General features: G+C 39.0%; 1 protein-coding gene across 3 annotated transcripts in view; it reads left to right on the forward strand.

The window, feature by feature from the left end:
* Positions 1 to 10,866: 10,866 nt before the first annotated feature.
* sei (seizure) overlaps positions 10,867 to 15,189 on the forward strand; it is a 54,127-nt gene continuing 49,804 nt past the window's right edge. For all 3 annotated transcript variants that reach the window (XM_067770748.1, XM_067770750.1, XM_067770749.1), the window contains exons 1-3: positions 10,867 to 10,991; positions 11,069 to 11,960; positions 12,952 to 13,195. In XM_067770748.1, the coding sequence (XP_067626849.1) occupies positions 11,070 to 11,960; positions 12,952 to 13,195 (1,135 nt within the window). In that variant the 5' untranslated portion in view covers positions 10,867 to 10,991; position 11,069. The remainder of the gene's footprint in view (positions 10,992 to 11,068; positions 11,961 to 12,951; positions 13,196 to 15,189) is intronic.

Genomic DNA, 15,189 nt, shown 5'->3' on the forward strand with positions numbered 1-15,189 from the left:
GAGATGATACGAGGAAGATAACTAAGTTTGAGAAGCGCTTCAAAATAGAGCTGGGGAACAAATGTACGTGGGACACCTCCAGGATTGAAGCGCTTCACCAGGAACACACTATAATATGGTACACCGATGGCTCGAAGACACCAGAGGGCATAGGAACGGGGATCTTCGGCCCCCGTACCAAAATATCCCTACCACTCGGAAAATATCCGAGCATCTTCCAAGCCGAAGTTGTCGCCATAAGCCGGTGTGCAGAGATAAATTTACAGCGGGGGTACACCAACGAGAAAATCGCTATACTCAGCGACAGTTAAGCTGCACTCAACGCATTATCTTCAGTTGAGATTAAATCATCAACAGTCCTTGAGTGCGTGGAGAGGTTAAACAATCTAGCAGTCAATAACACCATCCGTCTGGCATGGGTACCTGGACACAGAGGAGTAGATGGTAACGAGCGAGCGGACGAGCTTGCCAGGTTGGCAGCGGCCGCAAAGCCAATAGGACCCGAGCCTATGGTGCTAATAGGGTCACATACAATAAGGGGGACTTTAGACAAAAGGAGGCGTGCCTCAGAGAACAACACTGGCGCGAAAGTCCAGGACTTCGGCAGGCAAAGGCACTAATAGGAGGGTACAACTCGAAGCGATATAAGGCTATGATTAACCTCCCAAAAAGTAGCCTTAGGATTTTAACAGGTATACTCACAGGTCACTGTAGGCTAAAGAGCCATATGCATAAATTGGGCATATCAGCTAGTAGCCTCTGTCGATTCTGTGATGTCGAAGATGAGTCTGCAGAACACATCCTGAAGGAATGTGAGGCAGTCGCGAGACGAATACTTAGGATCCTAGGATCATCCAAACTAGAAAATAGTCACATACACTCTCTGAAGCCGAGAACCATTCTGGATTTTCTCAGAGAACTCGGCTTGGATGAAGTGTTGTAAAGAGAATGAGGGCACAATAGACATTAACCTCGCAACATTTATCTATCTATCTATCTACATATATGTAAAAAAACACAGCTCACAGCTATTATCCATCCCTTATTTCGTTTATCATTCTTCAACTCTCAAACCCACTCTCACTCCCACTCCCACCACCACTTTCACCCGCACTCTCACTCCCTCTACCTTCAGCTCTCCCACCTAAATTTTCTTATCATATAATCCCTATACTAAATACTGAATACCTGTTTCAAGTAGTGAGTAGTTCCGTGAGGACCTCACGTAGACTGCATGAGTGCTTAGTGTTACCAAAAGTCTTTTAACGACCAAGCTGAAAACCCCTAACAAAAACCAGGACCTATGTTGTAACATAACACCGTCCTCTTGGACCTAGGCCACTTGCTGGTTCTAGGTCTGACAGCTGTAGCACTTCTAATAGCTGGACTCTTAGCCTGGCAAGCAGAAAACGTGGCTGATCGTTTCTTCCTCCAACCCAAACTTCCTACATCTGCTATCTCTAACTAGGCCTAACTTAAAAGCATGTGATGCCAGAGGGTAGTGTCCAGTCGGAATACCCGTCATGAGTCTAAAGTCATCTCCTTTTAATTATAAGAGTAACTTTGTTAGTCTAATGTTGTAAGATGTTAGGTTGTAAGACCTTAACCTGGTTTTGGTGAGCTCATAGCAGACTGTGGATGACTTAGTCCTAATCATAGGAGATTACCAAATAAATTTAAAGCCTTTCTTGAAATATTTAGGAGTAAATATTGATTCAAAAAAACTTTTAAGGAGCACTTCAGAGCGGTGGCAGAGAAAGTTTCTAGAATTAGTGGAGCCCTAATACAAATAATGCCCACCATCGGCAGAACAGGCGGGCGAAACTACCCGTCCAACGTACGCACGGGTCTAAAATGACCTACCAAAAAGATATACTAGAAGCCTACCCTATTACTACTATACGAATAGCATGTGCTTACCGGACGGTGTCCGGCGATCCTTGTTTTATCTCGAAAAATCCCAGTAGATCTACTGTCAAGAGAAATTAATTATTTGTATGACATTGCAATCGAGCGATCATCTGAAAATGCCAAGAAAAAGCACAAGGCCACGAGCAATAAGTTGGCACGGTGGTTTGAAGGAGTAGCTGGATAAGCGTAGGATAGAGGAGGATCCTTTCTGTCCCACCGAATTGGAAATCGCAGAACAGTACTCCACTGCCCGCGTTTTCACAGTGTACATAGAGTTTTTGGAGAGGGGCCTTGCATTACGAATATAGTTATATGTGTACGTTGATAGACTGCTGTGAAATAAACTGCGTTTCTAGGCGTTTCGCTAACGCTAAAACTCCAAAAATATATATTAGCGTTTTCTTTTCTGGCAAAAGTGTTACGCTTTTTGTACGCCGCGCAAGGGTTGTAAATATATTTTGTTCTGTTCTAAAAAGCGTAACGCCTTTACGGGGTATTTCGTTCTTTTGTGAAAATTGTTGCATGCTGCCAACGCAAAAGCGCTACACTTTTACCGTGCATAAAATGGCGGTGTGGCAGTGCAACTCTGCTAACTAGCTCATCTTTACAATTTATTTTCGTAACTTCACATATTTTCAGGCGAAGAAAATTGAAATAAAGGAAATAATTGCTAATGAATTTTTATTATCATTGACAGCGTGTTTGTGAAAATCAGCCAATATACGGGGTAGCACTATAGCACTATAAATGTTCAAAATTGTTTCTGGGGTAGGAGAACTCTATTAAGGCTTTACCATTTACTTAGACAACAATTATTTCAGAAAGGAAAACGCTATAAGGCAGAACAAAGTGCGCAGAAAAGTATGCAACATTTAGTACCATATGGTCATAAGGAATAATCGCCTAAGTCCAATGTAGAAGTTAGGTTGTTATTCCTTGTGACCATATAGTAGTAAATGTTGCGTACGTTTCTGCGCACTTTATACTGCCTTATATATTTTTGGCGATGGAGTTTTAGCGTTAGCGAAAGTTTGAATTAGGGGGCTGTATTGGATTTGTCACAATTAGTACAATGTACCAAGTACATGCATAGATCTGTGAATTTTTTCTTTAATGCAGTATTGAAAATTGTGGATAAGTTTCCTTCATCGTAGATACTCAGAATATGGGGGTATCACGAATGGGCTAACGCTGAAACTCCACCACCAAAAATACATAATACAGTAACAAGCGTGCGGAAAAGTATGCAACATTTAGTACCATATTGTCACGGATATTACCACCCCTAAGTTATCCCATCACTAAGGCGATGCTAAGGCCATGCCAAGCAGTATTTACGTTAATAATCAAATCAAGTATACACATATATAAGGCAGCCCAGAGAGATGTCACACACAGGTGCATTTACTTATACGGCTATGTGCGCGCGAGAGACTGTAAACTACAAACATTCACATCAATAATTCAATCTGTATGTGTTTACATAAACGAATAAATAATTGCGTCTACACATATGTACGTATACGAGCAGCGGAGTGGCAATGCACAAACACATGCATATATCTTATCTCAGTGGTCACAAGAGAGGGCAATAATTTGTGCACGTAGTTGTGGCTGGCGATTTTGTAGCCGAAACAACTAGTAACTTCTGGAAATCGAAGAGCCTAGAAGTATGCAGCATAAACTATAAAAGCGGTGCAGGCGAGTAAGAAGGAATTCAGTTTGATTTGAGTTGTCAAGCAGTTGCGATTAAGACGATATCTAGCGACCAATAGCAGTATTATTTTGAATAGTAGAGTTTCATTGAGCTATCAATCAGTGTGGTTATTAAGCAAGCTATTCGTTGCACAGTTGAGTGTATTGTGAAGTACTTTAATAAAGGCCATTTTGCATTATTACAAATTGGAGTTATTTATTCAACAGTTTAGTGATTCGAACTTAGCAGAGGATTGCAAATAAGAGGATTTGCAAGTAAATTCGTTACAATTGGTGTCAGAAGAGGAATTGTTGAATAAATTCCGAAGATTGGGAATACAACTTGGACATGGCAAAGTTCAGTGAATTGAAGATCCAGCAACTGAAAAAGGAGTTGGAAAACCGGGGATTAAATAAAACTGGGAATAAGATCGAACTTCAAGCACGGCTACGAGAGGTAATGGAATCGCAAGGAATTGATGTGGACGAGTTTGTCTTTTATCCTGATGGGGACGAAACAACAACAAAAATTGAAGAGAAAAACGAAACATCGCAGACAGTTACGAGCACAGACTTGAACATGATATTGGCTGCAATAACTGCTCAAACATCGACAGTGGCATCTCAGCTGGAATCGCAGGAGACACGTTTAACATCCAAGATGGAAGAACAGAAAACGTATATGTCATCACAGATGGAATCCCAAGAGACACGAATAACATCGAAGATTGAAGCACAGGAAACACAAATTTCTTCACAACTTGACGAACAGAAGACGTATATGGTATCCCAACTGGAATCGCAGGAAACCCGTATAACATCACAATTGGAAGAACAGAAGACACATTTGGCGTCTCAACTGGAAGCGCAAGAGGCACGTATATCTGCAATGTCGGCACAAATTTCGGAACAGGTATCATCGCAGCTCTTTGTGAAACTGGAAGAACAGGATGCAAAAATTTTACAACTCGAGGACAAAATTGATGCCGAAATAGAAGCGTTAAAAGGTCGTATGGAGCAGTTACAACTAAACCGCCCAGCTGTTTCAGCGAGTAATCCAAAGGTAAAGACACCATCCTTTGACGGTTCTGTTCCTTTTCAGGTCTTTAAGCTACAGTTTGAGAAGACCGCAGCAGTGAACCAATGGAATGCTGAAGATAAAGTTGCAGCTCTGTTCGTGGCACTGAAAGGGCCTGCCGCGGAAATCTTACAGACCATCCCAGAGTACGAGCGGAACCACTACGAAACATTGATGAGCGCTTTAGAGAGACGTTACGGAAGCGAGCATAGGAAACAGATATTCCAAATTGAGTTGCAAAACCGCTACCAAAAAGCAAATGAGACATTGCAGGAGTTTGCTTCAGATATTGAAAGATTGGCTCATCTTGCAAATGCAGACGCACCCGTGGAATACACTGAAAGGGTAAAAATCCAGAGTTTCATAAATGGCATACGAGATGTGGAAACGAAGCGGGCTACATATGCGAATCCAAAACTAACGTTTGCTGAAACGGTATCGCATGCACTGACTCAGGAAACAGCCTCACTTTTGAGTAAGCCAGCGTACAAAGCTCATCGCGTGGAAGTGGAAAAGCCAGACTGGGTAGACGCAATTTTGGAAGCATTGAAGGGTACGCAGCAGAAGAATAATGATGCAGTCAAATGCTTTAAGTGTGGAAAGCCAGGGCATATTGCGCGTTATTGCAACACCAACCCTAACAGTTCCAACAATGTGGGTGGTCGTAAACGCAGAGCAGAAGGAGATGAGCAAATCTCCAAGACAAATCAATCGTTAAACTAAAGCGAGTCAGCAGCAAGGGGCGACAGCTGACTCCCTCAATTGAATGCCCCATAATCTCTATCTCACAAATTGGAAGAAGGTCGAGCAATCTTACTGTCGGAGGAAATGTGGATGGAAAGGAACGTTTACTGACTGTAGATACGGGTGCATCTCATTCCATCATTCGAGCGGATTTAGTCAACAAGAAGATAAGACCATTGCATGGAGCAATATTGCGTACAGCCACTGGAGAAGACACCCAGGTAATTGGAGAAGTAGAATGTGAAGTAGCAATTGGGAACGTCACGGTACTACACAATTTTATAGTGGCAGATATTGTTGATGAAATCATAATTGGAGTGGACTTCTTAATCAACCAAGGCATCAAAATCGATATGCAAAGCAAGACGATGCGATATAAGAACATGGATGTGCCACTTAATTTCGGCTACGAGAGAGGCTACAGTAGTAAACGAGTGCTGGTGGAAGAGAGTCAGCAAATACCACCAAAATCAGAAGCAGTCATCTGGGCAAAGGTTGATGGAGATTGTGGGACAAACAAATTGTGGGTTGTCGAAGCAGCAAATAAATCAGCACTGAACATACTTGTAGGAAAAACCCTGGCTATGACAAAACAAGATGGACGTATTCCGGTAAGAGTACTAAATGAGTTCAAGTCACCATTCAATTTGACCAAAGGAGCTATTTTGGGAAGATGCCAAGAGGCCGCAGTAGTTATTAACTGTGAACAGCTCCAGGAACACGTTTCATCTAGTAATACTGATCTTTCAAATGATATCACGGCATGGACGCATGGGCTAGAGGAAGCCTATCAGAGTAAGGCAAAACAACTGCTCATAAAATACGCGAACATATTTGACCAGGATGGTTCCAAACCAGGCCGCACCAATGTTGTGAAACATCAAATTGACACTGGAGATGCGAGGCCGATCCGTCAAGCTCCACGTAGTGTTCCACTAGCGAAGCGGGAAGTTGTGAGTCAAATCATACAAGAAATGAGTGACAGCGGCGTCATCGAACCATCAGCTAGTCCATGGAGCTCACCGGTAGTACTTGTGAAGAAGAAGGATGGAAAAATGAGGTTTTGCGTGGACTACCGGAAGTTGAATGACGTTACGAAAAAGGATAGCTACCCGTTGCCAAGAATTGACGACACTCTGGACTCGCTATCTGGTACGAAATGGTTTTCCACACTGGACTTGAAAAGCGGTTACTGGCAAGTTGAGGTGAAGGAGGAAGATAAAGAGAAAACAGCCTTCAGTGTCGGTGATGGTCTTTGGCAATTTACAGTGATGCCTTTTGGACTTTGTAATGCAGCAGCTACTTTTGAGAGACTCATGGACCAGGTACTGAAAGGACTACATTGGAAAACATGCTTGGTGTACCTGGACGACATCATCGTATTGGGCAAGAGTTTTGATGAACATCTTAAGAACTTGGCGGAAGTTTTCCAGAGAATAGCTGGCGCTGGTCTGAAGTTAAGTCCCAAAAAGTGTGCGCTGTTTAAAAAGGAAGTCAATTATTTGGGTCACAAGGTAACGACAGAGGGCATCTGCACTGCGAACGAAAAAATAGAGGCTGTAAAGGATTGGCCAAGACCACAGAACCTACATGAATTGAGAAGTTTTCTTGGGCTGTGCACATATTACCGCCGATTTGTACCACATTTTTCCAGCGTAGCCCATAGCCTCCATGAGCTTACAAGAAAAAACAAAGCTTTTGAATGGAAGAAGGAGCAAGAAGTGGCTTTCCAAACATTGAAGGAGCGTTTGTGCACTGCCCCAATGTTAGCATATCCGATTCCAGGAGCAACATTTATTCTGGATACAGATGCGAGTGGATATGCTATAGGAGGCGTTTTATCACAACTGGTCGATGGACAGGAGAAGGTAGTTGCATATTACAGCCGTTCGATTGGAAAACCAGAGAGGAACTACTGTGTTACGCGGAGAGAGCTGTTGGCATTGGTAGACTGCATTAAACATTTTCACAAATACCTCTACGGCCAGCGATTCCGTGTCAGGACAGATCACGCAGCGTTGAAATGGCTTCTGCAGTTCCGTAATCCGGAAGGCACGGTGGATCGAGCGACTACAAAGCTACGACTTTTCCATTGAGCATCGAAAAGGTAGTACCCATGGAAATGCTGATGCAATGTCGCGAAGACCATGTAGTTTGGAATGCAAGCACTGTTCAAAAGCCGAGGCTAAAGAAGACATTATAGATGTCCGGCTAATGAATATAACATGTACAGATGAATGGGACAAGGAACAGCTAAGACAGTGCCAGCTAGAAGATGCAGATCTGTCGCGTGTTATGCAAGGGCTCGAACGAAATGAAAGACCAAACAGAGAAGAGATGTCAGCAGAGAGTCCCATTGCGAAGTCATATTGGGCACAGTGGAACAGTTTAGAATTGATATCCGGTTGCCTTCATCGAGTATGGGAGAGTGAGGATGGTAAATACAAGAATAAACTGATAGTTGTTCCCAGAAAGAGGATTCCTGACGTGCTCAGCGAGCTGCATAATGGTCCAAGCGGAGGTCATCTTGGAATCACGAAGACGCTCGAGAAGATTAAACAGAGATTCTATTGGGTTGGTTGCCGTCAGTCGGTCACTGAGTGGATTGCGAACTGCGAGGTTTGCAGCAGAGCGGAAGGGCCCAGAACACGAAGTCATGGCCAGATGAAGCAATATAACTCAGGTGCGCCATTTGAAAGGATCGCCATGGATGTCGCAGGTCCATTTCCTACTAGTAACCGCGGAAACAAATACGTACTGGTGGTTATGGATTATTTCAGTAAATGGCCAGAGGTATACCCAATCCCAAACCAAGAAGCAGAAACAGTAGCAGAAGTGGTTAAAAACGAATGGGTTGCAAGGTATGGTGTACCAATGGAGTTGCATTCTGACCAAGGCAGGAATTTCGAATCAGCTGTGTTCCAGGAAATGTGTAAGTCATTGGGCATTCGAAAAACACGGACAACTGCATTGCATCCTCAATCCGATGGTATGGTAGAACGACTCAATAGAACATTGGAGGAGCACTTAAGGAAAGTAGTAGACAAGTACCATAAAGAATGGGATACCCGCATACCATTATTCTTGATGGCTTACCGATCAGCAGTGCATGAGACAACGGGCCAAACCCCTGCAAAAGTAATTTTTGGCAATGACCTTAGACTGCCAGCTGATTTGAAGTTTGGGATAGATGCCAATGCGGAGAGAAATGTCAGGAAATCCACTAGTGATTTGGAAGAAGAGCTAAGAGAAATACATGATCTGATAAGGCAACGAACAAAGATTATGAGTGACAAGATGAAAGCCAGATACGATAAAGCAATTAATTCAGAAGGTTTTCAGGAAGGAGATTTGGTGCTGTTATACAACCCACAACGTAAAAAAGGTTTGTCCCCGAAATTGCAGTGTAATTGGGAAGGCCCATACAAAGTTGTAAAACGGATCAACGATGTAGTGTACCGCATACAAACCATCGGTAAACCACGAACCAAAATGAAAGTGGTCCATTTGGAAAGGCTGGCAACGTTTAGATCGAGAGATTTGTCTGATCGGGACGATCAGACTTAGGTGGAGGGCAGTGTCACGGATATTACCACCCCTAAGTTATCCCATCACTAAGGCGATGCTAAGGCCATGCCAAGCAGTATTTACGTTAATAATCAAATCAAGTATACACATATATAAGGCAGCCCAGAGAGATGTCACACACAGGTGCATTTACTTATACGGCTATGTGCGCGCGAGAGACTGTAAACTACAAACATTCACATCAATAATTCAATCTGTATGTGTTTACATAAACGAATAAATAATTGCGTCTACACATATGTACGTATACGAGCAGCGGAGTGGCAATGCACAAACACATGCATATATCTTATCTCAGTGGTCACAAGAGAGGGCAATAATTTGTGCACGTAGTTGTGGCTGGCGATTTTGTAGCCGAAACAACTAGTAACTTCTGGAAATCGAAGAGCCTAGAAGTATGCAGCATAAACTATAAAAGCGGTGCAGGCGAGTAAGAAGGAATTCAGTTTGATTTGAGTTGTCAAGCAGTTGCGATTAAGACGATATCTAGCGAGCAATAGCAGTATTATTTTGAATAGTAGAGTTTCATTGAGCTATCAATCAGTGTGGTTATTAAACAAGCTATTCGTTGCACAGTTGAGTGTATTGTGAAGTACTTTAATAAAGGCCATTTTGCATTATTACAAATTGGAGTTATTTATTCAACAGTTTAGTGATTCGAACTTAGCAGAGGATTGCAAATAAGAGGATTTGCAAGTAAATTCGTTACAATATGTTTACCAGGAATAACAACCTAAATGGATAGGAGCTTTTACAAAGGACTTAGGTCAGCTACTGTATTTTTTTTTGTGAAATTACAGATATTTTTTTGGAATTATACCTGCAAATATTCCAGATTAAACAAGTACAGGTGTCAAAGTTCGGGTGTAACCGAACATTATATACTCAGCGTGAGCTTAAATTGCATATTTCATTTCAGATAAATTACTTTTCTACATAACACGTGGCATCGCCCGTTTAAAAAAAAAAATGTCTCCCCATTTCCTATTACAACTGATCCAAAACTATTTTTTGCTAAGTTATAGCTTATTATTCTAGTCTACGACACTTTTAAACTTGTTTTATATCTAAGTTGCCGTGGTTACCGTTAACCAATCCCGTCCATTTTTACTAGAAATATTTTCTGCTATAGTGTACTCAATTTTATGACGATCCGTTAATTTTTCCTTTGAGTTATGGCTCCCAAAACATAGAAAATTGCTTAGTCATAAAAGGGAGGGTGCAACGCCCATTTTTTTAAATTTTAAATTTTTCCTATTTATTGTTATAAATCCACTTGGGACATGAAATACCATTGTTATAAAACTCTTTTTTGCAAAGATATAGCTCGTTTTATTCGTCCACGACCCTTTTAAAAAGATTTTATATAAAACTGGGCGTATTCCTTAACCGATTTCGTTAATTTTTCTTCAACACGTCAAATTTCAACATTCTAGGTATATTATTTACTAAATAATCAGGTTTTTGTGTTTTCCAAAATGTTATATATATAAAAAGTGGGCGTGGTTATCATCGCTCATTTTCAATACCAATCTATTCTGGGTCCAGATAAGCTCGTATGTCACATTTGGCGAAGATATTTCAATATTGACTCAAGTTATCGTGTTAACGGACAGACGGACGGACGGACGGACATGGCTCAATCAAATTTTTTTTCGACACCGATGATTTTGATATATGGAACTCTATATCTATCTCGATTCCTTTATACCTGTACAACCAACCTTTATCCAATCAAAGTTAATATAATCTGTGTGCAAAGCACGCTGAGTATAAAAAGTACCGGCTAATGTACTCATAATTGCCGAACAAATGCCAGTAGTGTGTTTGGCAAAGGTTTTGCATTAAAACGGAAACTCGCGCAGCACTATTGTAAATTAACCATACAAATATTGATTTTTCAACATTATTTGTTACTTGTGCAAAGTCAATTGAGCTGGCATGTTCTTTAACAGAAAAATTTTTTAAGAGCAAAGTAACTTATAGATTTAAGATAACTAAATTTTTCAATACCAGTAAAATTAAAATAAATCTATTATATATTATTTTCAGTATGTCCCACACTTCTTGCTTCGAACTGAACGAAATCCGTATATTGGATAAGATTTTGCGACAATGTGAATACTATATTTCGCACAATGGCGTACAACATATATCGCAGTCACGTAATAAAAAAGTTTGCCTGAAAACAAATAATTTTAACGAATTACTACTGAACACCAACTTAAACAAATTTGTAGAAAAAGAACTTTTTTCATTTATGTGCAAACTTAGAAAAATGGATAAGAAAACTATTTTTGTTTCGGATATACTGATTAACTCCGGTATATTTACGGAAGGTTCTAACTATAACAAAAACGCATTTGATTATAAAAATCCCATGAATACGGGTCTCAATCGATTTATCTATCATAAAATTGGGCGCACAGAAGAAAATGATAATATAGCATATAAAAATATAAAAAATAAACTAGCAGAGTCTGATATTAAATTTAAATGTGAAACAACCAAGTGTATGATGGTAGAGAATATAAGCAAAAATAAAAAACAATTTTCATCATTGAACAAAAACCCTAACGATGATATAAATAAAGTAAATCAGTGGAATGTTTTCGGTGGAAACTGCATGAAATGTGAGGAGAAAAGTCTAAAATGTAATATCCACACATCTGCTACACCAAGTGAGAAGGATAAATTTCATAAAAACAATCATCTTTATGGGAATGATCTAGCACATAATAAACGTAAAGAAAGAATACACAGTCAAGCGAATGTTTTTGAGAAAACAATTTCATACGACAGCGTTCGCTCTAAAATATCGGCTCAAAACTTTATAAAAAAGAAAGCTCCCCATAGGCTTTCAAAGGAACACACCGAAGATATTCCAGACAAAGAACCATTGCTAGGACCTAAGCCGTTAAAATTGCCTGACTCAGTAGAAGCTGTAAGTTATTTAACATTAATAAATACCTTCCTTTCCCTGAATAGGATTAACCCTGAACACTTTATTGCGCTTATGTAAGACGCAATTCACAAAGAAAGTTTTGTCAAATTCAAAGTCTGAGTGCAACAAGGCAAGTTTAAAACGTCGAAAACGGAACGAATTTCAAAATTAAAACCACATTAAAAACTTGCCTTGTTTAACTGGTTCAGACAGACAAACAGACGGTTTGATTTAAAATATATATTGTAACGAATTTAGGAAAATTCCGCTTATTCCAAACCTTCTGCTAACGTTCGAATGGCTAAATTGTTAAATAAATAACTCCAATATTCAATAATGCAAAAGAGTCTTTATTAGACTACTTTGAAAGTACTTCACAATAACACTTATATTTCACAACCAATAGCGTGCTTAAATCAAAACTGCTTAGCCCTGCATAACCTTGCACTGCTTTTATACTATCGGTTTCCTCGTTCACCCATTTCTCCTAAGGTCTAGTACTTTCGTGAACTTCATGCTTGTTTACCAGCTATATACATGTATATTTGTAGTTTGTAGCCATATGCGTATGTACTACTTCGGCTGATGATGACATGCGTTTGTGAGTATCTCTCTGCTGCCTTGTATGTATGTGTGCACATGATGATTGATTTGTTTACGTACATACGAGTGGCTGCTTAGTATCGGCTTAGTGATGGTAGTATCGCTTAATGATTATAATATTCGTCACAATATAGTATGTACGTATAAATATACATAGATGAACACATTTCGTTTAAAGTAAATAACTATATTAAAAGCACATTAATTTATTATTAATTTCCAAAAGAAGAGAGTTTCGTGAAAAACGTATTAGCTTTTTCTAGCATATACCCCGAATCCTGATATTACAAAATGAAAGCAATGAATCATTAGTACTTATGTATATATATTTGCAAAAATGAACATATGTATCTTGCATATTTAGGACACCTTGTATAAAAATTTCCAGGTCCTATCACTTGGTTCAACGATTTTGCCAGACAAAAAAATTGACAACACCGAATATCACAAATGGACAATATTACACTATTCGCCATTTAAAGCCGTTTGGGATTGGATAATACTGATACTTGTAATATACACCGCCATATTCACACCATATGTAGCTGCATTCTTACTTGGGGAACCCGATTATCAAAGACGTACAAATAAATATATCAACAGTGATCCCCTTGTCATCGTAGATTTGATTGGTAAGTACGAAACACGGAATTCGTGAATTGTTCGAACGCATGACAATCATAGGCCTTAAACGTGGTCTCCACATATGATGAATTTCATTTCAAAACCGATATGCATTGAACCCGACCCCTCAGATTTTGATGAAATTTTTATTTCGCTGTAAAACCATTTTTTTAAGTTTTTTAAAAACTAAACTTGGAAAAAACTTCAAAGATCAAGCATTTAAAAACAAACAAAAAAATGCTTTGCAGTGTAAAATTTTTGAGTGTAATAAAATATTTTTACAGTTTATATTTTCGAAAGTCGATTTGAATACATTTCCAATGGTATCAAGATCTTTGAAATCGGTTGAGCCGTTCCGTAATTATCACAGCTCAAAGGTACCTATTACCGTAATTTTTCACGCATTTTTCACAACTTTGACATTTGCCACGCCCACAATTTTTCAAAAATGCAATTTCTAAAAACGAGGTGGTGTTTGTATAGGTAAAGTATACCTCTCACGCTCAAGAAAAAAATTCGTATATATTTCTTGCAGGGACGGAAAATAATAATTATTTTTTTTTCCGGAGTTGAAAAAGTCCTGGTCAAAAAATTGTCCCTAGGTGAAAATGTTTGAGTTCCCAGGTATCCCTATAGCAATATGATGTCGAATCAGGCATCCTTTTTATTTTTCGAACTTTTTCCATAAAAGTCCACATATAAAAGTAAAATCTGTATTTTTATTTTTTTAGTCCGATAGAACTAGTTAAACTCGGACTTTTAAAAATAAAAGTTCGGATTGATAACAAAGAAACGGCCTATCCGAATTAAAAAAAAAAATTGTTTGTTTCGGATAAGCCCTTTCTTTGTTATCAAGCGGGACTTTTATTTTGACCTTAAAAAATAAAAGTACGGATTTAACTTTATTTCTGGACTTTAACTAGTTCTATCGGACTCAAAAAATAAAAATCCGAAAATAATTTTTATCTTGATCCAAATATATTAAAAGTCCAAAATTAATAGTTTTGCAAGGAATTATATTATAAAAGGAATAACAGTTTCGGCCCTGATTTCTTGTGTGAAAATCTTTAGAAAAGGCGTATGAGATTTCTTGAGAGAGGATACTACTTCACATCCGACATTTTTCTTGAGCATTTCTTGATTTTTTGTATGGAATTTTTCTTTTCTTGCGATGTGTATCTATACCGAGCTTTAACAGGCTGTGACCTAACTATTAAGCTGGGTTGATTTGCATGGACGAAAGTTAACCCATATCGGGCCATCGATTTTTCGATAGGTTTTGGGCTCGGGAAAAAAACCATCCCCTAAAAAACCATTTTCGAGCCTGCAAAATCTAAGTTTTTTGACTTTTTTTTCTTTGATTTTTAAGGTTTTTTTCATGACCTACTTAAAAAATTTTCATTTGATTTTAAAATTTTCATGTATACCCTGTCCGACTCAAAATTGTCCGCTAAAAACTTTGGCGATAACAGTTTTTTGAAAAAAAAAAGATATTTTTTGGGTTTTGAGGAGTGTTTTGGTGAAAAAATATACCTTTTCGCCATTTTTTAAGGGTTTCTTCAGAAACGAACTTGTCTCACAGTTCCTATCCCACTTAAAATTATGCGATAAAAAAGTTGGCATTCACAGTTTTTAAAAAAAATTTTTTTTTGGTTTTTGGGACTTGTTTTGGCCGAAATCGATTTTTTTCATTTTCAAGGCTCCAAATCATTTTTTATGTATATGTTTCCGTTAGACCCACCAATAAGTATACCAAAATGATCAGGGGACGAGCTTAGTTGATTTAGCCATATCCGTCCGTACGTCCGTCGCCAAAGTTTTTAGCGGACAATTTTGAGTCGGACAGGGTATACATCATGATACAAAAAAGAAGGTAGTTCCACTCAAAATTTTTTGACGTATTTGGGGATTTTTGAAGTTTAATATTGTAACGAATTTGCTTGTAAATCCTCTTATTTGCAATCCTCTGCTAAGTTCGAATCACTAAACTGTTGAATAAATA

The sequence above is a fragment of the Eurosta solidaginis genome, chromosome 3, assembly GCF_040869045.1.
Source record: "Eurosta solidaginis isolate ZX-2024a chromosome 3, ASM4086904v1, whole genome shotgun sequence".
NCBI lineage: Eukaryota > Metazoa > Arthropoda > Insecta > Diptera > Tephritidae > Eurosta > Eurosta solidaginis.